The sequence below is a fragment of the Carcharodon carcharias genome, chromosome 5 (genome assembly GCF_017639515.1).
Source record: "Carcharodon carcharias isolate sCarCar2 chromosome 5, sCarCar2.pri, whole genome shotgun sequence".
Lineage (NCBI taxonomy): Eukaryota > Metazoa > Chordata > Chondrichthyes > Lamniformes > Lamnidae > Carcharodon > Carcharodon carcharias.
Genome location: NC_054471.1, coordinates 84,535,865 through 84,557,037, shown reverse-complemented (window position 1 = coordinate 84,557,037; position 21,173 = coordinate 84,535,865). Strand labels below are relative to the sequence as shown.

Below are 21,173 nucleotides of genomic sequence, written 5' to 3'. Positions count from 1 at the left end.
TAAAGCACAGAATAGTCCATATGCTAAGCGCCATGCCGAAGTGTCAATTGAATATGAGCCTCATGCTGCACATTATCTCTGCCCTGTTCCCAATTCCAGGCACTGCGCTTTAGGATGTCAAGTCCTTGAAGTAATGCCATGCAAGAATCACAACTTCAGTTATATGGAGGAGAGGCTAGAGATGCTGGGATTGCTCACCTTACAGCAGAGAAAGTTAAGGGGAGGACAAAGTATGGTACTCAAGATTGAGGGGCCTTCTCAGAGCAACTAGGGAGAAACTAATTTGTCAGGCAAATTGGTCAGCAATCAGAGGTCATTGCATTAAAATAATTTGTAAATCAGAGGAGAAAATGAGGAGAAATTTCTTTACATATGCTTATTAAGGTGAACTAACCCAAAAAATTTCCACAGGACATTTGAAAAACAATTGGACACACCAAGGACTGACTTGCAGTGTTATGGGGCGTGACCAAATTGGACAGTTCTTTCAAGGATCCACTACAGGCATGATAGGTGGAATTCCTTCTGCCCTGTAAGATCCAACATCCAAATTTGCAATAGACTAAGTTGGAGGCACTATACCTTGTGTATGAAACACTAGTTCAGCCTCAGCTGGAACACTGCATCCAGTTCTGAGTACTGCAATTTAGGAAGGATGTGAAGGCATTAGAGCGTGCAGAAAAGATTCACAAAAATGGTTCCAGGGATGAAATAGTTCAGTTATGTGGACAGAATGGAAAAGAGAAGGTTTAAAAGATAAGTGTTCAAGGCATCAGGACAGAGTAGATAGGGAGAAACTACTCTCATTGGAAGATGGAATGAGAACCAGAGGACACGGTTTTAAGGTGATTGGTAAAAGGAGCAATGGTGGCATGGGGAAAACCTTTTCTTAAATGATGTAAGTGGTTAGGATCCGCAACGCACTGCCCAGACGTGGTGGAGACAGATTCAATCATAGCTTTGAACAGGTAAATAGATTATCCGAAGAGAAAAAAACTGCAGGGCTACAGGGAAAAAGTGGGAGTGTGGCTCTAGGTAAATTGTTTTTGCAGACAGCCAGCACAGACACGACAAGCTGAATGACCTCCTTCAGTGCTGTAACCATTCTATGCTTCTAAGGAATCTGGAAGTTCAAGGGTCATGGACAGATCAAGAGTGGTCAAAATGTGCTAAAGTTCAATTCAGGAAGGAGATATTGGCCTTGGAAGGAACAGTGTGGATTCACCAGGATGACACTGAAAAGAGAGAAATAGGAAACATGCGAGTAAAACATTAAAGCAGGAGGACAGCTTAGGACATGTGGTCCAACATAAGCTCACTTTATACAAACACATGGAGTCTAAGAAACAAAGTGAATGAACCATAGGTGTAAATTTAACAATCTTGAGTACCATACTTTGGCCTCCCCTTAACTTTCTCTGCTGTAAGGTGAACAATCCTAGCATCTCTAGTCCCTCCTCCATATAACTGAAGTCGTGATTCTTGCATGGCATTGGCTTCAAGTGTATGACCTGGTAGGCATTAGAGTCATGGCTGCAAGACAGTCAGGACTGGAAACTAAATATACCAGGTTAGAAGGTCTACAGGAAAGACAGGGAAGTTGGTAGAGTTAATGATTAGGGATGAAATTACTTCAATGTTGAAGATATAATGAGAGTTATATAGGCAGTGGAGACTTTCATAAAATTTACGAACACACAAATGTACGAATGAGGAGGAATAGGCCACTCAGCCCCTTAAGCCTGCTCCACCATTCAATAAGATCTTGGCTAATCGATGATTTCCCTTTCACAAAACCGTGTTGACTCTGCCCGATTGCCCTGAATTTTTCTAAGCTCCCTGCTATAACATCTTTAATAATAGCTTCTAACACAGTCAACATGGTTTTGTAAAAGGGAAATCATGTTTAACCAATTTATTGGAGCTCTTTTAAGGAGTCACATGTGCTGTGGATAAAGGAGAACCAGTGGATGTACTATACTTAGATTTTCAGAAGGTATTTGACAAAGTGCCACATCAAAGGTTACTGCAGAAAATAAAAGCTCATGGTGTATAGGGTAACATATCAACGTAGATAGAAGATTGGTTAGCTAACAGGAAGTAAATGGCTCTTTTTTCTGGTTGGCAGGATGTGACCAGTGTGCCACAGGGATCAGTACTGGGGCCTAAACTTCTTACAATTTATATAAATGACTTGGGTGAAAGGACCGAAGGAATGGTGGCTAAATTTGCTGACGACACAAAGACAAGAATATAAATTGTGAAAAGGATGTAAGGAGGCTATAAAGTGACATAGTTAAGTGAATGGGCAAAAGTCTGGCAAAGAGAGTATAATGTGGACAAATGTGATATCGTTTATTTTGGCAGGAAGAATTAAAAAAAAGACACTACTGAAATGGTGAGAGATTGCAGAGCTCTGAGATTCAAAGGGAACTGGGTGTCCTACTGCATGAATCAAAGGTCAGTATGCAGGTACAGAAGGTAATTAGGAACGCTAATAGAATGTTATAATTTACTGAGGGGAATTGATTACAAAAGTAGGGAGGTTATGCTTCAGTTATGCAGGGCACTGGTGAGATCACATCCAGAGCACTGTGTACAGTTGGACTCCTTAAAGGAAGGTGTAAATGCGTTAGAAGTTGTTCAGAGAAGGTTTACTAGGCTAATATCAGGAATGGGCGGGTTGTCTTATGAGGAAAGATTGGGCAGGTTAGGCTTGTATCCACTGGAATTTAGAAGAGTAAGAAGCGACTTAATTGAAACCTTTAAGATCCTGAGGGGTCTTGACAGGGTGGATGTGGAGGATGCTTCCTCTTGTGGGAGAATTTAGAACTAGGGGCCAATGTTTTAAAATAAAGGGGTCATTCATTTCAGACATATGAGGAGAAATTTTCTCAAGAAGGTTGAGTGTCTTTGAAACTCTTCTTCAAAAGGCAGTGGAAGCAAAGACTTGGAATATTTTTAAAGCAGAGCGAGATAGGTTCTTGATTAACAAGGGTGGTGCAAGGTTATCGGGGGTAGGCAGGAAAGTGGGGTTGAGGTTACATTCAGATCAGCCATGATCTTACTGAATAGTGGAGCAGGCTCGAGGGGCCGAGTGGCCTAGTCCTGTTCCTAATTCCTATGTTCGTATTTTCCCTATGACAGATGTTAGGCTAACTGGGCTATAGTTTCCTGATTTTCATCTCACTTCCTTTTTGAATAAAGGAGTTATATTTGATATTTTCCAATCTAATGGAATTTTGGAAAATTAAAACTAGTGCATCAATTATCACACTAGTCACTTCTTTCAAAACCTTAGGGTGAAGTCCATCCAGGCCTGGGGAATTTGTCAGCCCGCAGCCCCAACAATTTGCTCAATACCACTTCCCTGGTGATTCTTAGTTTCTAGGGTATCTCTCTACCTTCCATTTCCTCATTTACAGCTATTTCTGGGATGTTGCTTGTGTCCTCTAGAGTGAAGACCGAAGCAAAATACCCGTTTAATTCATCTGCCATCTCCCTACTTTCCATTATCGAATCCCTAGGCACACTATCTAGTTCCAACGCTCACTTTGTCAACTCTTATTTAAATATCTATAGAAACTCTTTATATTACTAGCTAGCTTTTTATCATACTCTAATCTTGTCAATTTTTGCTGTTCTTCATAATCTTTCCAATCTTCTGACCTGCCACCCATCTTTGCATATTTATATGCTTTTTCTTTAAGTTTGATACTGTCTTTAACTTTTTTTAGTTAAGCACAGATGGGGGGCCCACCCCTTGGAATTTCTCTCTCATTGGAATGCGTATATTCTGTGTGTTCTGAAATATCCCTTTAAATGTCTGCCACTGAATTTCTATTGACATATCCCTTGACCATATTTGCCAGTTCACTCTGCTTGCATGCCCTCATAATTGCCCTTATTTAAGTTTAAAACACTAGTCTTGGACGGACTCGTTTCTCCTTCAAAATAAAATGTAAAATTCAACCATATTATGATTGCTGCTACTTAGGGGTGCTTTCACAAGGAGGTTATTAATCTTGTTGCTCAAGGTCCAATATTGCCCTGCTCTCTGGTTGGCTCCAGAGTGTGCTGTTCCAACAAACTACCCCAAAAACATTCAATGGACTCTTCTACGCTACCTTTGCCCATCTGATTTTTCAAGTCTATAAGTAGATTAAAATCCCCCATGATTATTGTTGTACCTTTCTAGCAAGCTCCCATTATCTCTTTTTTTTTTTTACTCTGTCTTACTGTGTAGTTACAATTAGGGGGCCTGTACACCATTCCCATTTCTTGCCTTTATCATTCCTCATCACAACCCAAACCATTATTACATCCAGATTTCCTGAACTTGGGTCATCCCTCTCTAAATGTACTAATATCATTAGTTAACAGAGCCACCCCTCCACCTTTTCCTAACTTCCTGTCCTTCCTAAATGTCACGTACCCTTGAATAGTCAGGTCCTAAGCTATGTCTCTGTAATGGCTATCAGATCGTACTTATTTATTTCTATTTGCGCCATCAGTTCATGTGTTTTGTTTCGAATGCTAAGTGCGTTTACATACAGAGCCGTTAGTTTTGCCCATTTATTATCTTTGCAGTGTCTAGCCTTATCTGATTTACTCCTGGAATTGTACACTCTTTCCCCTCCTGTCACAGTCTGTTTATCATTTCCTATATTAATACTGGTCTCTCTTGCCCTGTCTTGACTCTTTAGTTTATCTCATCTTCCCAAATTTGTTCCCTTGCCCCTACTATTCAGTTTAAAATCCCCTCTACTTCTAGTTATTCAGCTCGTGAGACAGCAGACCCAGCACAGTTCAGGTGGAGTTTGTCCCAACAGTACAGATCCCACTTTCCTCAATACTGATGCCAGTGCACCACAAACCAGAACCCCACTTCTCCCACACCAGTCTTTGAGCCACAGATTCATTTCTCTAAACTTATTTGTCTTATGCCAATTTGCACCTGGTTCAGTTAATAATCCAGAAATTACCTTTGGGGTTCTGCTTCTTAATTTGGTGCCTAGCTCCTCATACTGACTATGCAGAGCCTCCTTCCTCATCCTGCCAATGTCGCTGGTACCTACATGGACGACAACCACTGGATCCTCCTCCTCCCAATGCATTTACCTATCCAACCCCAAGCAGATGTCCCGAACCCTGCCACTGAGCATGCAACAAAGCCTTCTGGACTCTTGCTTTTTTCTACAGAGAACAGTGTCAATCCCTCTTACTATACTGTCCCCTACTACCACTAAATTGCTTTTTGCTCCCCCCACTTGGATGGCAAACAGTGCCATGGTCACTTTGCTCATTCACCCTATAAGCCTCCACTGTCATCCAAACAAGCAAAATTTGTAAAGGTACATTACATTACAGCTCAAATTTGAAATTATTGCATTTTGTAAAGTTCCGTTTCTTTCAATACAATAGGTAGCAGAGGTGCCTCACTACACTTACAATTAGAGGTGAAATTTACAATATATATTCCACATCGAACATTCTCTAGCGCATACAGCCTGAGGGATTTAACAAAGTTTCCAGCCCCTCGATGCACTGTGGGAGGAGGGTCTTAAACCAGGGGTTCCTGACCCTCAGTGGGCTCACAGGACAAGATTTTGGGGTCACAAGCCCCATGGCCGTAATGGCAGCCGTGGCACAGAGACTGTCAGAAAAGTCCTGGGACTGACTCCAAGGCCCCATCATGATGCACTCACCTGATTTTTTTTTCCCCTGGCTCACAGTTCACTGGGAGGGAAGAGGACAGGACTTTTAAGTGGCCCTACCCATGACAGATTCACATCAATCAACAGGAATCCCAAATGAAAGGTCAGTAGGTGGGGGAGGGAGGTCATGCTGCAACTGGAGATGTCATAAAAGTATAATAGTTTTCATAATTTTTTCTGATTTATTACAAAGTAGGTTTACGGGGGTAAGTATAGTTGAGTCTATGATTTAATTAGATTTGGAATCAATTAGACCGCAAGCTTTAAATCAAAAGAAGAGCAGTGCTTAACATGTTAATGAGTAAACATGGAGGCTGGCTTAGTATGTAAGGTGTGAAGGGAATGTGCATGTTTAGATGAATGAAGGGGGGTTTGGATTTCAAAGGGATCTCAGTCTGTTTACAACTAGTCAGATAAACAAAGCTAAGGAACCCAAAGGTTAGGTTACTGACAATAGTAGCAAAATGAACGTTTTTATATTGTGAGGAAGATACAGTTTGAAAGACATATGAAACAATAGAATTTATATATTAAAAAAGAGAGAAACATATATAAAGGAGAATGAGACTGTGCCAAGAGAAGGCCATATGAGATCTAACAGAAGTGTGAGAAATAGCTTTAATGAAGCCTCCAGTATTTGTGCATAATCTACTGAAACTGAAGAAATGCCCTATTTGGAACATTTGGAATTCTACTGTTCATGGTGTTAATTTGCCGGATCTGTTTGAAATCTAAAATCTATTTTTGGACCGTTGCCTTAAAGGGAGTGTTGCTGGGAGTCAGGGTAATTAGGAATTTTAGGAATTATTATAGTATTAATTGTACTCTTATGCACGTGCTTGACATCTTTTATTTTGTTAATAAATATTTTAATTTAATCTTTTGAAATCTCCAACGATGGTGGACTGAATTCAGTGCACGCATCTCAAAATAAATACAAATTGCAAAACAGGTGTGGTGGCGCAACCAAGCTTCCAACTAATACCTTAGGCAATTTTTTAATGCAGTGCTTCTACCTCCAACAGCAAGTCTTCTGACTCCATTGCAAATGAAAGACAAGGTGATAAGAAACGTGTTCGTAAATGCGATGATGCTTTCCTCAAGTACAGCTCCACGAGTGTTTGACTCAAACCTGAAGAAAGGCCAAAATACCTCATTTGTCTCCAAGTGCTATCTAGCAAAAGCTACCATCCTGTTGTGCTTTATTTTGGAGACTGCGGTCACACTCAGTAACTGAAGGCCACACCTTCCTCACCCCCAAACAGCAACTCATACCCCCAAATTTTCTCTCTGGCCTCTGAGACATTAAAATGAGGTCACATCAGGAAAATGTTTGGGATCAGCCTTCCTCTTTCCCTTTTGTAGCAGCTGCCCTAACCTTTAATGCATGCCTCAGCACCTGGTCCTGGACCTTGGAACATCCCAGTCTGCAACACTTTTGATCACAAGTCCATCAGGCAGTGGGTCTTTTCCTGTAGGAAACGGATAGTTCCCTGAGCAGACCAAGTCATTTGGCAGAATGCCTCACCACCAGAACTTTGAAAGCAGCAGCAAGATACAGCTTGGCTGATGGAGTGAAGGGCCATCAACTCTGAAAGACACTCTTTGGTCTGCCTAAAACTTCTCATCTTCCAATGCCTAGTGCTGTCGATGACAGAGCGAAACTATTTTTGCTGACTGAAGAACACCATCCATGTGTTGCTTTTTCCCACATCTGTTCCTGGTCCATTGCTACACTCTCATTCAAATTTTAACTAATTCTAAGGCAATCTTGTTATGACATAAGCTACTGCAAAACAATAATTGTCTGACAAAACATCATTTATAACTCACTCATTTTCTTACTACTTTTGCTGCCTAACCAGAGTATTTCTGGTACTGTTTTTATTTGATTTGTATACAATCTATTCATGAATTTAGGTGAATTAGGGTTTGATTATAAAATGGACAGAGCTAGGAAGCTATTCAATACAGTCTGGACTATACAGAAGCCAAAAAGGTGTAAATTTCAATTGCATACAACAGTATCTGTGATACACAAACGCAGAATATCGGACATTTAAATAAGCAGCACATTAAATCACAGAATAAATAGAAAGCTTTGTTTTATATGGCACAATGTCATTAATTGCATCAAATTCAAAAGGCTTCATCTTCTTGAAAATGTACATGTTCAGTAACAGTTAAAAATCTTAGCCACAGAAGTGTGGATTCTGTTAATGGGAAGAAAAATGGATACTGCAAGTCCCGAGTCAGATCTTAAGGGAATTTAAACTCAGCCTTGATCTAAGTAGGTCAAAGGCTTGAGGGATAATGACTCTGCAAAAGACCACAGAAAAGTACCATTTGTGCGTGTCCCAAAACAGTTCAAATTATTAAACTTACTGCAAGAAAACATCAGCAGGCTTACGTGGTTAAGTAATGCTAATTAAGAATGACAGAGGTGGTCTGATGTAAAACAAGACACAATTAAACAGTAATTTAATTAATTTGTAGCATTTAACCAAGTATAGTATCTCCTTCTGAACTAATAAAATGAGTGTTCAAAGCATCTTTTTAAAATAAAGCATTGCATGGGTAAAAAGATTCATGTGGGGAAAACAGATTTGAAAACTGAAAAAAGTGTTTTCCTGGGTACAATTTAGTCAACAAGTACAGGTCAAGTATCCTTATCCGAAACCCTCGTAGCTGACTGAGTTTTAGATTTCAGATAATTTTGGTTTTTTGGATATCACATAAAGGGCCAGACCTACTTACATTACAATGGTCGAAACCTATGGCTAGCTATGGTCTAATATATAAATAAAATGGCTAGAAAATTAAGATGTACCACTGAATAATAAATACAGGGCACTTGTAATAAGTTTCCACCCGTGGTGCCATCTGTAATCCTGCTTGTACAGAGCGTTCGCAAGGTAAACAGTACAGACAAAAAAAGACAACCAACTGGGATTTCTCATGCTAAAGATTGGGGTGCAGGCAGTGAGGTTAATTTCAGCTCTAGTCACAGGCTCCCTGCGCTAAAGGTCAAGGAGATTCAAAAAAAAAAGATTTTTGGATGTGTTCAGTTTTTAGATTTACGGGTAAAGGGCTTTTGACTATCTTTGACCCGTTGCATCCAATTGAGTTTAATTGTCTCTGCCTCTTTCCTAATACCCCAAAACACCCATAGGGACACTGAATGTATATTTTTATTTAGCTATCCAAAGGAAAAATCATTAAATGACCATAATCTATTTTAAACAGTGAGGTGCATTTTACATAATGGAAATCTTGTGCCTAGCAATAATTCCTCTTGTGTAACACCTGCTTCCTAAATTGTTCCTCTGCGAAACAGTATTGGTTTTGAAAATTTGATTACAAACTGCATGATAAGCAAGTAGTTTTAAACAATATCAAAAACAGAAACTCTTCAAATATCTATTAAATAATCATTTGAGGTTCATTTCTACAGCTGTTGAAGGTGTAATTATTAGGTCATGAGTGCAGAATCCCAGAATATAATCAAGGGTAACAGGCAAAAAGAAAGGCACAATGCAAGCCTTCTTAGTATTCTTGGGCTCCTATCTAATCTGAAAAATTCTGAAACTATTTGCTTCACAGGAAGACTAACTGGGTGTTAGTTGCAAGCATAACTGCCTCCCAGTATTTCCTAGAAAATGAAAATGTTTATTAAAGCAATCCATCTGTGAAATTCTGTCACACTAAAGACAGACATCTTCAGGAACACAATCAAGCAGATTTTCAGTCTCTTCATTGAAGCCTACTTAAATTCACCAAGCATTTACTGAACAGGAATTAAATTCTTAGAGCCTAAAAAGGACACAGTCAAAATTTTCATGATACAATGTTGGTCACCTTGTAAAATAATGCATTATCTGACTTAGTGAACAATGACTCAAGGACAACAAAAGCAGAGGGGTTTAAATCTCAGATTACAATTCCCTTTAAGTACTGCCAGAGGGTGAGGTCATGACACATTTGCCTTGGTTGTTGGCTAGATACCAGCTATCTCATTAAAAAAAAAAGCACTTGATGCATCTTGTATAGGTATAATTAAAGGACAGCTTAAAATTCTAAAATCCACTTTCAATCCACAAGTGGCACTCCCAAATTAAAGATTTCTTCATCACCCCATCACATACATAGGTGAGAGCCAATTGTTTTTGAAAAATTGAAAACTCATCTCAAATTCTACATAAATACCTAAAATACTTCTAATACAAAATAGATCTAAACTGAACTTAGAAATTTAATTTAATGGTGAAAAAATTGTACATTAAATACAAAAATCATGGTTAAAATTCTATAAGATACTATAAAATATATATGCTAAAACCAATTGAGTAGAAACAGAAGCTGAATTTTCTAAGAGATTCATTCAAATGTGAGCTGTACACCATGTAAACACTTGCTGGCAGATTGATCTCAACTGAAGGATTCTGGTTTTGGCAACTTTATACCAAAGGCCCCTACTGATCAGCCATTCAGAACATCCTCCTTCAACTCTCCACTCCTATTACCCCCAATTTCAGTTATTTATGAACAGGAGAACACTACAAACAACTATTGCACTTCAAAAGCATTCACAATGCCACCAGGGAGAGATTAAAGTTAAACAACTGGATTATATGCCTCATGATTGGAACCCACAGGTAGCTCAACAAGTTTATCCAGTAAGTATAGAAAAAAATTGCATTTATAATTACAGCTTCAATGTAATGAAACATCACAGGATGTATTATCAGCCAAAAGCCACATAAGGAGGTATCATGCAGATGACCAAAGCTTGAACTAGGGGATATGTTTGAAGGAGCATCTTAAAGGAGGAAGCAAGGTTGAAAGACAGGGGGTTTAGGGTGGGAATTCCAAAACTAAGGGTCTTGTCAGCTAAAGGTACAGCTGCCAATGCATGAGTGATGGAGATCGAGGATGCTCCATTGGCCGTTTTTTGGAGGAATGCAGAGAGTACAGAGGGTTATAGGGATGTGAAGGTTAGAAATAGGTGAGGCAATGGTGGGATTTATACACAGGGCGAGTATCTTAAATTTGTGATGTTGCTGTGCCAGGACCCTATGCAGGTCAGAGAGGCACAGAGCAAAAAAACGGCAGCTTAGATCTCCAGGCAATGCTGCAAGGATGTTGCAGGTATGAGAAAATACAATGTATTAAGGAAGGAGATATAGAAGATTTTAAGGAAAAACACAGTCAATGTTTCAGCTCCTCATTCACTGACCTGTAACTCCTTCTGGAAGTACACATGCACATCAGGTAAGGGCTGGAACAAATTCAATAGTGATTCTATTCCCTCCTCTCTTGGCCATACTTAGTCATTGTCTTAGCTTGGACCATGAAGAATGCTCATTTCAGGAAAATATCAGAGCCTACCCAGTGGGCTTAAATCCGAGAATGGCTCAGAGGTGGGGAGGTACTCAAAGATCCACATCACCAAAAAAAGAGTTTGAGATGGGTCAGAAATTCAGACTTGAGTCGAGTAAATGTAATAATGTTGGGATTTGGTGTCTTTACTAAACCCCAGAATAAGAAAATTATTTTTGGGAATAACTGTATTGGCAAAATAGTCATTCACTAATTTAGAATCGAAACTAACAAGGTTTATTGGATAATAAAGGTTAATACTTAACACCCCAAAGTTGACGCACGGCACCATACATACCCTTTCAGTGAAGTAATTTCTCACCTCAGTCCTAAATGATTGGCCATTTATCCTGGGACTGTGCCCTGTGTTTCTGGTCAGGTAATCTAAAACAATCTCTCAGCTTCTACCCTTTAAAGCCTCTTCAGAATCTTTAATGTTTCAATGAGATCACCTCTCCTTCTAAATTCCAGAGAACTTAAGCCCATTTACTCAGCCTTTCGTCATAGGACAACCCCCTCATCCCAAGGAGCAATTTAGTGAAAATTTGCTGTACTGCCTTCAATGCAAGTATATTCTTTCTTAAATGAGATCAAAACTGCAGAGTATTCCAGCTGTGGTCTCACCAAAACCCTGTACAATTGTAGTAAGACTTCTTCATTCCTATATCCCAATTCCCTTGCAATTAAGGCCAACATGCCATTCGTCTTCCTAAGTGCTTGCTGCACCTGCATGCTAACTTTCTGCATATCATCTACGAGCACACCCAAGTATCTTGGTCACAATCAATGGGCACAGAAAGTAGAAGAAAAACACCACAAACAATGCCATGAAGTTGAGGTGCAGCTTCTGTGTTTTAGAACAAGATAAGAGTGTCTAAAAATCAACCTGTACATTGTTACATTCAATGCATGTCATCAGGCATCAATTCTCAACCCTCAACTTCCAATTTTGTTATAATCCCAGCAGAGGTTACCTCTGGACCAGCCAGATCCCAGAGTGGAACTCAACATGATAGATCCTCATTTTTATTTGTTTGTTTAGATACGTGGAGAGTAGCTACTGAACAGAGTCAGTTAATGAACTTTTAACAAAAGAATAAAACATTTATTCAACAAGAAAAGGTGAACTATATTACAATACCCCTTCACCCACAACTATACCTTTACAGATGTGTTATCCTTAGAAATCTGTATACAAGTTACAAAAGCTACTCTAATGTTCACAGCAAGTACACAGTCAATGTAAACCTATGGCACCCTGTGGTCAGACACACCATACTCTGAAACCAAATGACAGATGTCACCCCAATAGATGCTACGGATCTCTCAACTCCCCCAGATGCTTGTCACACTATGACCAATCACCAAATTCTGCCCTTCAATCAAGGGGTTCTAATCTCCACTCTCCAAGACTACCCTAAGTAACCTACCCTACTCCAAGCACCTTTTTAAAAGTGAAACTAAAACTCTATTTGACCTTTCTTAACACATGGATACAGAAATACAAATCAATCTTAAACTTTAAAGCTAAAACTCATTCCTAACACCCACAAATACAACTTAGTTAAGCTCTCTCTATTCCCTCGCAATTCCATCAACAGTGAAGTCAGCCACTTTAGGATTCCAAAGCCTTAAAGAGAGTAGAGGAAATTTACTTGGTACCAGAGATGAGCAAGTTCAGTTATAGGGAGGCAATGGCATAGTCATATTGTCGCTGGATTAGTAATCCGGAGACCCAGGAGAATTCTCTGCCACTGCAGAACGTGGGATTTGAATTCAATAAAAACGTGGAATTATAAGTCCAGTGATGACCATGAAACCATTGCCAATTGTTGTAAAAACTCATCTGGTTCACTCATGTCCTTTAGAGAATGAAATCTGCCGTCCTTACCTGGTCTGGTCTACATGCGACTCCGGAACCACAGCAATATGATTGACCCTTAAAGGCTCTCTGAAATGGCCTAGCAAGCCACTCAGTTGTATCAAACCTCTACAAAGTCTCAAAAATGGAATGAAACCGGATGGACCACCCGGCATTGACCTAGCACCAGAAATTACAACAGCAAACTCAGCCCTGTCGGCCCTACAAAGTCCTCCCCCTCTGGGAGCTAGTGCCAAAATTGGAAGTCAAGCAACAGCTTTGCGGGATTATATCTTACAGATAATGTCCCAGACACCACCATCACCATCCCTGGGTATGTCCTGTCCCACCTGCAAGACAGACCCAGCAGAGTTGGCGGCACAATGGTATACAGTCGGGAAGGAGTTGCTTGGGAGCCGTCAACATCGACTCTGGACCCTATGAAGTCTCATGGCATCAGGTCAAACATTGGCAACGAAATCTCCTGCTGATTACCACATACCGCCCTCCCTCAGCTAATGAATCAGTGCTCCTCCATGTTGAACACCACTTGGACTGAAGCACTGAGGGTGGCAAGGACGCAGAATGTACTCTGGGTGGAGGACTTCAATGTCCATCACCAAGAGAGGCTCAGTAACACTGAAAAAAGGTTGGATCTGCAGCAGGTGGTGAGGGAACCAACAAGAGGGAAAAACATACTTAACATCATCCTCAACAACCTACCTGCCACAGATGCATCCATCCATGACAGTATCAGTAGGTGTGACCACACAGTCACTGTGGAGACAAAGTGTCACCTTCTCATTGACGATAACCTCCACTGTGTTTTGTGGCACTACCACGGTGCTAAATAGATTTTGAACAGATCTAGCAACTCAAGACTGGGCATCCATAAGGGTCATCAGCAGCAGCAGGACTGTACTCGAACACAATCTGTAACCTCATGGCCCAGCATATCCCCCACTCAACCATCACCATCAAGCGAGGAGATCAATCCTGGTTCAATGAAGAGTGCAGGAGGGCATGCCAGGAGCAGCACCATGTATATCTAAATAATGAGGTGCCAACCTGGTGAAGCTATAACACAGGACTGCTTGTGTGCCAAACAGCATAAGCAGCAAGTGGTAGCCAGAACTATGCGATCCTATAACCAATGGATCAGATCTAAGCTCTGCAGTCCTGCCACATCCAGTCGTGAATGGTGGTGGACAATTAAACAATTCACTGGAGAAGGTACTCCAGAAATATCCCCATTCTCAATGATGGAGGAGCCCAGCACATCAGTGTAAAAGATAAGGCATTCACAACAATCTTCAGCCAGAAGTGCTGAGTGGATGATCAATCTCGACCTCCTCCCAAGGTCCCCAGCATCACAGATGCCAGTCTTCAGCCAATTCTTTTCACTCCACGTGATGTCAAGAAACGGCTGAAGACACTTGATACTGCAAAGGCTATGGGCCCTGACAATATTACCGCAATAGTACTTGTGCTCCAGAACTTGCCGCACCCCTAGCTAAGCTGTTCCAGTACAGCTACAACACTGGCATCTACCCAATTGTGTGGAAAATTGCCCAGCTACGTCCTGTACACAAAAAGGACAAATCCAACCCTGCCAAATACTGCATCATCAGTCTGCCCTCGATCATCAGCAATGGAAGGGGTCATCAACAGTAATATCAAAAGACACTGGATTAACAATAACCTGCTCACTGACACCCAGTTTGGGTTCCGCCAGGGTCACTCAGCTCCTGAACTCATTACAGCCTCGGTTCAAACATGGACAAAAGAGCTGCACTGAGGTGAAATGAGAGTGACTGCCCTTGAAATCAAGGTTGCATTTGACCGAGTGTGGCATCAAGGAACCCTAGCAAAACTGAAGTCAATGGGAATCAGGGGGAAAACTTTCCGCTGGCTGGAGTCATATCTGGCGCAAAGGAAGAAGGCTGCGGTTGCTGGAGGTCAATCATCTCAGCTCCAGGACATTACCGCAGGAGTTCCTCAGGGTAGTGTCCTAGGCCTAACTATCTTCAGTTGCTTCATCAATGACCTTCCTTCCATCATAAGGTCTGAAGTGAGAATGTTTGCTGATGATTGCACAATGTTCAGCACCATTCACGACTCCTCAGATACTGAAGCAGCCCATGTGCAAATGCAGCAAGACCTAGACAATATCCAGGCTTGGGCAGACAAGTGGCAAGTAACATTCATGCCACACAAGCGTCAGGCAATGACCATCTTTCACAAGATTGAATCTAACCATCACCCTTTGATGTTCAATGGCATTACCATCAATGACTACCCCACTATCAACATCCTGGGGGTTACTATTGACCAGAAACTGAACTAGCCATATAAACACTGTGGCTACAAGAGCAAGTCAGAGGCGAGGAATCGTGCGATGAGTAACTCATCTCCTGACTCCCCAAAGCCTGTCCACCATCTACAAGGCACAAGTGAGGAGCGTGATGGAATACTACCCATGTATTTGCCTTGATGCATGCAGCTCCCACAACACCCAAGAAGCTTGACACTGTTCAGGACAAAGCAGCCCACTTGATTGGCACCACATCCACAAGCATTCTCTCCCTCCATCAACACATGGTACACACTGCTGTTACTATTTACAAGGTGTAATGCAGGAATTCACCAAGGATGAAGGCAGCACCTTCCAAACCCATAACCATCTAGAAGGATACATGGGAACACCACCACCTGGAAGTTCCCCTCCAAGTCATTCACTACCCTGACTTGGAAATAGATCACTGCTCCTTCACTGTCGCTAAGCCAAAATCCTGGAACACCCATCCTAACAGCACTGTTGGTGAACCTACACCACATGGACTGCAGTGGTTCAAAGAGGCAGCTCACCACCACTTTCTCAAGGGCAACTAGGGATGGGCAATAAATGCTGGCCTGGCCAGTGAAACCCACATCCACTGAATGAATTAAAAAAATGGCAGCTGGTGGAATTTAAATTCAGTTAATCAACCTGGAATACAAATCTTGCCCCAGTGATGCTGACCGTTAAGCTATCGATTGTTGTAAAAATCCATTTGGTTCACCAATGTCCTTTAGGGAAGGGAATCTGCCATCTTACCTGGTCTGGCCTATATGTCAGTCCGGACCCACAGCAATGTGGTTGACTATTAATGCCCTCTGAAAAGTCCCAGCAAGCCACTCAGTTCAAGGGGCAATTAGGGATGGGCAACAAATGCTGGCCTCGCCAGCAATGCCCACATCCCATAAGAGAATTAAAAAAAAAATGTGGAGAAACAGCGTTATTCTCCTTAGAGAATAGGTGTTCAAAATTGAGGGTTTGATTGTTTCTCTACTCTATTTCCACTGACAGGAGGGCCAGTGACCACAGCACGTAAATTTAAAAGGTGATTAACATTTTTTTTTAAAACTGCAGCAAGGATTTTCATGAATAGTCACACTAAAATCATTCATCGAATTAATTGTACAGGAAAATGCAGAGTGCATGCGCAGTTAGGCAGAGATCTGGAAATTGTTGACTTGATTTGCTCCACCATACAACAGTACTTTGCTGAGAATCTTGGCATCATAACCCATTTAAGGACGTGAGTTGGTGCATTCAGATGTCAGTGAATTTTTACTGTCTGATGTCTTAATTACTGCTAAGCAACTTCTCTGGATCTGAAATTAAATTTTGCAAAATGGAGGCATCTCATTCAGTCAGAATGTTTTTTTATACTTTCTTCTTGACTCTGATCTTTCTTCTTTTGCTTTCGATAGATGATTTTACGATGAATTAAATATTCTAATTTATATTTCATTTAGCCTCTGCATGCCTCAGTGGGCATTCTTCAATGTGATTAGTTGAGGGGAAACACTTACTTGCCCTGCCCTCTCTCACCCCAATCCCGAACAAACTCTAGCAACGCTCAAAAGCCTACAAAATCTCTCTGGGAAGTTGTAGGTGTGATCAAAGGCAAGCACTCTTCCATCGCTGCTAATTATAAGATATAGGACACTGTCTGAATGGGTGGCAAAAGCAGATTTAATACCTTCCAAGAGGAGATTGGATAGAGACTTGAAGATGGGGCAATTTGGTGGCTCTGTTAAAGAGCTGGCACAGCCAGGATAGGCTGTCAGAATCAGGAACGTAGAAAATAGAAGGAAGTGGTCGTGTGGCCCTTCAAACCTACTCTGCCATTCAATACGATCATGGCTGATCCTCTATCTCAACGACATACTCCCACTCTCTCCCCATACCCCTTGACACCTTTAGAGCCTAGAAATCTATTTCCTTCTTAAATATAATCAGTGACTTGGCCTCCACAGCCCTCTTTAGTAGAGAATTCCACAGGTGCACCACCCTTTAAGTGAAGAAATATCTCATCTCAGTCCTAAATGGCCTACCCTGCATCATGAGACTGCGACCCCTGAGATTAGACCCCACCTAGCCAGTGGAAACATCATCACTGCATCCAGTCTGCCCAACCCTGTCAGGATTTTATACGTTTCAATACTATTCCCCCTCATTCTTCTGAACTCCAGTCAATAGATGCCTAGTTGACCCAATCTCAACCCTGCCATCACAGAAATCAGTCTGGTGAACTTTTATTGTACTCTCTCTATGGCAAGTATATCCTTTCTTAGATAAGGAGATCCAAGCTGCACATACTGCTCCAGGTGTGGTCTCACAAAGGCCCTGTACAGCTGCAGTAAAACATTCTGCATTCAGGGGCAAGGATGTCTTACTGCAATTGTACAGGGCCTTGGTGAGACCACACCTGGAATATTGTGAGCAATTTTGGTCTCCTTACCTAAGAAAGGATACATTTACCATAGAGGGAGTGCAGTGAAGGCTCATCAGACTGATTCCTGGGATGGCAGGATTGTCGTATGAGGAGATTGGGTCAACTAGGTCTGCATTCACTGGAGTTTAGAAGAATGGCCTCATTCTGTGATGCAAGATTATGATTCTTAAATTCATCTCCATTTTACTGTTTTTAATGTCTTGTAATAAGAAATCATAACGAAGGGCCAATAAAAACAGGATTACATGACGAGAGTTGACAACTTCCACATCACTGATACATGCTACACAAATAGCAAGACAAATCAAAATTCTGTCATGAGCCTCTGCAACTTGAGATAAAGCAATGTTTAATAAAGCATTGATTCATTAGGTTAGCCAGGTCACTTCCCAAGCAACTATCCTAATGGGAGCTGAAAAATGGCAAGCAACTGTGGTGGAAAGAAACAACTGCAGAGAGAGGCTGAAGAACAACTGAGCTATGTAACAATCCCCAGCAAAAGGAAGGCAGCAACAGCATACCCCCACCCACTGCCCCGCACTTTGGAAAGGAACATCTCGGCAATGTTAAGCAGAAAACAAGAAAGTCACAAACAGACAGCAGCTTTAGCAAGCACATTTCTCCAACCTGACCATCTTAGATGGTGGCCAATTGAGGCCTTTTCTTCCTCCACCAGATGCATCAAGGACCTGAGAAACATCTGATCTCATTAGCTCAGTGTTATAGCCACATTACCAGCAAAAAATATCAACGTACAAAAACAAGGTATACATATGCAATCTTCAGTTGCAAAAACAGGAGCACACAAATGGCAGGTAGGAAAAGAGCAGCTGGTCCATCAAGCCTGCCACATTTTATTCAGCCCACAGGGAAGAGATAACTAGAGGCCATCAATATGAGTAAGTCACCAAGAAATCCAGTTGGGAATTCAGAAGAAACTCCTTTCCCAAGAGTGGTGGGAATGTGGAACTTGCTACCACAGGGAAAGGTTGAAGTGAACAGAGGGTTATGATGGAAAATTTAGACTTAGAGGAATGATGGGAGAAGCATATGCACTGGCATGGACTGGTTGGGTTGAAAGGCCTGTCTTTGTGCCATATATCCTATGGAAAGCCACACTAAGATAGCTAAACATTTCTCATGCCCCTCTAACTGTCCTTGTATCACATTTCTCAAATCCTCAGGTATATCTGCACACTTTCAATAACTTAGTAACATACTAATATACTCAGCAATATAAAAGCAATATTCTCTTTACAGTTGTGTTCCTGGGATGAGGATAACTGAGCTACATAACAACCAAACATAGCAAAGCCAGCATTTGCTGCCCCATCCCTAATTGCCCTGAGAAGAGAACCCACCGAGAAAATCATGATGGATACCTGCCATCTTTGAAATCTCCCAACTGTAATTCTTGACATGAAATATGCACTGCTGTAAGGTTGCTACCTTCACATATATGCAGAAAGACCATTAATAAGTACAGATCAGCACAAGGAATACTCAATGTGTGGCCTTCCCTTAAAGAGTGCACCATGACTCATGCTAAATCAAAATTCACTCACATTGAAACTTTAAAACAATGTTTTTTTTAATCTCTGACCATCACACCATAGTAGTCAAAATTGCCTACAATGCAAAAGCAAGCTACGTATTTTAATCTATGGCTTAGCTGCAAATTCAACAATCATGCAAAGTTGTTATTAAGTCATTTTTACAGTGTGCACTTGTAATTAATAATATATACTTAATCCATTGGGATTCATCATTTTGATTAAGAAATTAAAAACAGGACAAGCCCCAAAACACATTTTTATGGAATTCATCCAGATGACTTTAGTTTGCAACTAATAACTGCAGGATTTTGTGACTACATCCATGAACAGACCAAAAAACATAGTACCCTTAAACCACTTCTACAGCAATATATTGAATCCAGTGCAGTACCTTAACACACCATTTCATAACCAAGTGTTTTGTAACTATTGATTGGGACAAAAGAAAAGAATCACTTCAAAGGGAAGAAAATGTTTTGGAATGGAGAATTGGTATCCAAGTAAATTTAGTTACATTGCAATATTATAATTAGATTTGCCCAGTATCTGCAAAAGCGTAACCTTATTTTAATAAGTGCAGAACTTCAAATTCATCCAAACAAAATGAATACACTAAATTCCTTCAAGAATGACTGTAGAGACATAAATGCACACAGCATGTAACTGAGTCAGCAGATTTATTACACTGAGGATAAATGGATAGATGCTGCTGCATATTAGGAGTTTGCCCTTGGGCACTATTCTATCAATATTTTATAACTGATTAAAAAAGAGAGGAATGTCACATACAAACACCTTTATATATTCAATGACTGCTCAAACAATTACACTCCCCTCCATTAAATAGCAAGGGGTTTGGTTCAAGTATTGAAGGTGTTACCACCCTCGTTTTATACTTGTCAATCCTATTTACATTATAGTCATCGCTTTGATTTCAACCCAATCCATGCAGGTAAGATGGATGGGACAAGCGACGTTTTCACTAAGTATATGGGCGAGTGGGACAGAGAAGGACATGCGAAGTCTCCAGATCTGCAGTGCTGGCACCAACAAGAGGTGATAATGTAAAGGCCAGATGATTGAGACGGTGAAGACTTCCCGCTCCCTTCCCTGAGACCTGAGTCAGGGGATAGAGTAGCTGCGGATAGAGAGAGCCGCTTCCTGGACTGACTGACTGCTGGAGTAAGCAGCGGGCGCGGGCGCGGGCCCGGATTCGGCCCCAGGCCCAGGCCCCCGCGCTCCCCCAGCCCCGGTTACCTTTAGCCTCGCAGTCGGCGCAGTATTTGTTGTCCTCCTCCCGCAGTAGTTTGGACAGGATGACCTGGTGCTGCTCATTCTGTTTCTGGGATTTCTCCCGCTCCGAGCGGGTGCTCATGGTGCCGCTGTCCGGGTGATGGGGACTCCGGCCCGGGGACACTCCCTGATCCTCTCTCTCTCTCCCCGGGATCCGGACACTCCCTGTCCCCGGACACCCTCTATCTATCCGGGGAGACGGGATGCCTCTCCCTCTATCCCGGGGATTGAGAGCCTGTCAGTCAGTCTCTTTCCGGAGATTTAGACTCTCTCTCACTCCCTTTCTGACAATATGGCCGCCGCTACCGCCTCACTCCCTAGCAGCGCCTCCACAACAACACTACTTCCGCCCGCATCACATAGTGCCACGAGATAAAAAAAAATCCGCTTGGAAAGAGAAGAGGAAAAAGCAGAAATTGACCTCTACTTCCACTTCTCATTCTTTGAATTACGCCTTTAAAAATCACACGGAATTCATGACCTTAACATGTGTTTAATATACATTTTCATTGCAGATGGGCTGTCAGTGGGTCGGTAGGATGGACAGTTCCGGGACGATTCACCGCTCCATCGTCCGATCAGG

At 41.5% G+C, this 21,173-nt stretch overlaps 1 protein-coding gene across 2 annotated transcripts in view; it reads right to left on the bottom strand.

Annotated features, from left to right (window-relative positions):
- The window catches only part of smap1 (small ArfGAP 1), a 338,415-nt gene extending 317,487 nt beyond the window's left edge, over window positions 1-20,928 (bottom strand). For both annotated transcript variants that reach the window (XM_041188201.1, XM_041188202.1), the window contains exon 1: window positions 20,555-20,928. In XM_041188201.1, the coding sequence (XP_041044135.1) occupies window positions 20,555-20,672 (118 nt within the window). In that variant the 5' untranslated portion in view covers window positions 20,673-20,928. The remainder of the gene's footprint in view (window positions 1-20,554) is intronic.
- Window positions 20,929-21,173: the final 245 nt, after the last annotated feature.